General features: G+C 52.1%; 1 protein-coding gene across 1 annotated transcript in view; it reads right to left on the bottom strand.

Annotated features, from left to right (window-relative positions):
* Positions 1-2499: 2499 nt before the first annotated feature.
* MAEA (macrophage erythroblast attacher, E3 ubiquitin ligase) overlaps positions 2500-3832 on the bottom strand; it is a 53725-nt gene continuing 52392 nt past the window's right edge. The window contains exon 9 of the mRNA XM_017538971.2: positions 2500-3511. Within this exon, the coding sequence (XP_017394460.1) occupies positions 3378-3511 (134 nt within the window). The 3' untranslated portion in view covers positions 2500-3377. The remainder of the gene's footprint in view (positions 3512-3832) is intronic.

The following is a 3832-nucleotide window of genomic DNA, read 5'->3' as shown; positions in this document are numbered from 1 at the left end:
AAAAAAAAAAAAAAAAAAAAAAAAAAAAAAAAAAAAAAAAAAAAAAAAACCCTACAATGATCTGGATACCGTATGAAAATAGACCTAAAGGCCGATTTAACAGAAGATAGTGTTCAGAAGTAAACCCCAACTTACACAGCCAGGAATTTTTTTTTAATAGAGCCAACATTATTCAACAGGGTGAGAAAGGTCTTTTCAACAAATGGTGTTAGAACAGTAGAATAAACATGGGATGGGAGCTCTTTCTCACGCAGCACACTCACGTCAGAGATGTGTTACAGACTTAAACGTAAAAGCTGAAACTCAATCTTTTAGAAGATGTAAGAGAATATTATTGTAACCCTGGGATAGGGAGATTGTTTTTTCGAACATAGAAATGCATTAGTCACAAAAGAAAGAATTGAACTGCACTAAATTAAAACATCTGCTGATCAAATGGCAGTCAATAAAGTATAAATACACATATCCCACAAAGGATTTGTAGGTGAAGTACTACAAATCAGTAAGATAACACCATTTAAAATGAACAAAAGGCAAACATATAACAATCAGCACATCAGGAGGTCAACATCAGGCATCAGAGAAAAGTGCAGGAAACCCCACTGAGGCAGCAGTGCACACCCACCTGAATGGCTAACAGGACCACACCAAGTGTTGGCAGCAACCTGGGGCCACGGAACCCTGACACTGCCTCTGAGGTGTAAACCAGCATCACCAACTCTGGAAAAGTCTTTTTGGCAGCTGTGGTCCAGTTAAACGTATAAACACCCCATGACTCAACTCATTCTATTTCCAGGGAATTACTTCCCAAAGAAATGAAACTGTCTGCAAGAAGACTGGCACATAACTGTAAGAGGTTTACTCATCGTGGCCCCAATCAGGGAACAACCCAAACGTCCACCAAGGGAATGGATGCGCTGTGGTCTGTGCACGCGTGGGTCACTATCGCTCTGCTCAGCGACACCCGAGGAAGAGCTGCTGACGCCTGCAACAGGCAGGAGCCTCACGAGCCATTTGTGGAGTGGAACAAGCGAGGTGCACTGGTGTCCACACTCCACCATCTGACGTGTGTGGAGGCACAGCTAGCCCCTGGTGAAAAATCGGGGCAGTGACTGTGAGTAGGGCTTGTGGATAACTCAGAAGGTACAAGGGCTCACTTTCTGGGGCCACAGGGACGTTCCAGACCTGGGCTTCAGTGGTGGTCACATGTAGGCACACATTTAAGACTCATTGAGTAGCTTTTACGTATATGTGCACTTTAATGTACGTAATTTTTACCTCAATTAAGAAGGAGAACAGTGAGAGAACCCAACCAATGAAACAGCTCACATTCAAGGCTCACAGTGCCTCTCACTGGCGCGGGTGCGGAGCAGATGGAAGCGGGTGGAACCCCTTTGGCAAATGTTCGGTGTTTGCTGAGTGGACCCATGACCCAGCAATCCCACTCCTCGGGATCTTCCCACAAAAGGATGATGTGTCCAGCAAGGGTCACATCCCAAGAGTGTTCACGGCAGCTTTGCCTGGACACCACCTGACGCCCGCCAGCCTGGGAGGAGCCGGGCAGCTGTGCTGCTGCTTCTCGTGGAGCACAGGCCTGTGAGTAGGTGAGACTTTGCCATGCCAGGGCTGAGCCAGAGTGACGCCGAGCCATGGCCCACACCACGTGGCTCTGTGTTCATGGAGCTCAGGGACTGGGTAAGCCACTCCGATGACAAACGACCAGGGTTATCAACTGGGAAAGGCCAGGGGCCGGAACGGTCTGTGTGGTGGCCCCACAGAAGTTTGTTACGTGAACTTAGAATGTGTGCACTCCAGTATGTTCTACTCGTTAGAAAGGAAAGAACAGGACGTGAGGCGAGAAAAGCCCCTACTTGTGAGGACATGGAACCCGGGACTGCTGCGTCACCGGAGCAGAGTGTGCGGCAGTGGCTCCGCAGGGTCTGCTCCGGCCAAGGTCTGACCAGGACAGGCACTCAGAAAAGGAGCATGTGTGAGTGCACTGGGTTCCAGCAGCACGGCGGTGGAGGGGCCAGGACAGCCGCCACGGGGGAAGAGATGGGCTAAGGGGCACCAGGCTGGCCACAGGAGCTGGGACGGGGCGCTGGAGAGAACAGGTGTGGGCAGTGGGGGAAGGGCCAGTGGCCACAGTCCGCAGGCCTCCTCAGCCCAAGCCCAAGGCCCGGGCTTGCTGGTGGCTGTGGCCTGAGCCCCCGCCCACAACAGACAACAGCCTGCAGGTCCCAGGAAGCAGCATCCGAGTCACCGAGCTGCCAGCTGGGGCCTGGAGACACTGGGGCCATCACGCCGCAGGGCAGCGCTCTGAGGTGGGCTGTGCTCCCACTGCGGTCCGGGCAAGAGTGGCCTCCTGGTGTGTTCTCCACGCCCTGTGGCCAGTGCGGCAGAAGCTATGCATGCCCGCCGTCCTGCCCGGGGCCAGGGAGGAGCAGGACGCAACCCCAGGGTGTTAGAAACGAACGGCAGCCTTGGCTCACACAGAAATGAGAAATAGAAAACCACTTTATTCCATGGTTTACATTTACAGTTTATTAGCTAGTCAACATCAACATGCAAAAATAAGCGCTAACTACAAACTTCTACGATATGGTTCTGTGTAAACTACGGTGGTTCATTTGCTTTGAAACGTCACCAGTACTCAACTGAACGATTAATTTGACTCTACAGTTATGGAACCATCCGGCAAGGCCTCTGCAGAAACTTGGTCCCGTGGATTTCCACGTTATACATTCTCGAAGCAGGAAGTAAGGCGGAACACGGGGATGTGATATGGACCCTACGCACAGACGCAGACAGTCCCACGGACACGCCCGAAGGCAGGCAGGCGTCCTCAGAGCCAGCCCCCCACAGCAGCAGCTCTCCAAGGAAGCCATGTGTCCCTCATGGCGCGGCATTGCGGGTCACTGCAGCTCAGTCCAGCGTCACCACCACCTTTCCCAGGCCGGGCCAGGGGCGCTGGGAGGTGGCGAGGGACCAGCCCGTTCTCCAAGTCTCACCGTTCGCAAAAGGGAAGAAACCAAAAACACGGGGAAACCATGGACCCCTATTTTTGATACGTTCTAAAGTTTCCCTCGGGGTTTAGGTCAGTCTTTAAAGAAAAGTTTCCTTCGAAAGTTGAAAGTACTTTTCAGAAGCATCAAATGGTTGACATGTTACAAAATCCTACCAATCAAAATGTTGTTTTCAAGTACAAATTTATTAAATCTTATTTCCTCTCTTCCTAAAGAGTATTTATCGCTGCTCACTGATCTTTGGTCGCAAGAAACAGAAGCGCCGTGGCCGACTGGACGCGGGGCAGGAGGAAGGCGCGGCCTCCCCGCCCGCTGCAGCCGACCTGAGGCATGCGCTTGGCGACGCGGGGCCTACATGATGTACACCTTCTCGGCTTGTGAGAAGTGAAAGACTTCTTTGGTTCTCGGGCAAACGACTTTATCATCTTGACGGATAGAAAGCAGAGACTGAAAAACAAAACCGGAATGTATTAAAAGAAGCAAATGCAACGTAAATGCAGATTTCCATGAGAAATCCCCGTAACAAACCACCAGGCAATCACCCATCCTCTCAGGCAAAGTTCCTTCCTGAAGGCACCCCACCAAAGAAATCCTGGGGCCATCTCGCATGTCCTTCCTGCCCCTTGATCCGTTTCAAATGGCGCTAAAGCAGGGTAGGGTGAGAGGACAGCCCTGTCCCAATGGAGACGTGTGCCAGCCCAGCCCCCTGCCCTGCCCCCCAGCCCTGTCCTGATGGAGACGCGTGCCAGCCCGGCCCCCCTGCCCTGCCTCCCCAGCCCTGTCCCAATGGAGATGTGTGCCAGCCC

The sequence above is a fragment of the Cebus imitator genome, unplaced genomic scaffold, assembly GCF_001604975.1.
Source record: "Cebus imitator isolate Cc_AM_T3 unplaced genomic scaffold, Cebus_imitator-1.0 Scaffold117, whole genome shotgun sequence".
Classification (NCBI taxonomy): domain Eukaryota; kingdom Metazoa; phylum Chordata; class Mammalia; order Primates; family Cebidae; genus Cebus; species Cebus imitator.
The sequence above is the reverse complement of the archived record's forward strand: the minus strand, read 5'-3'. Positions and strand labels throughout refer to the sequence as shown.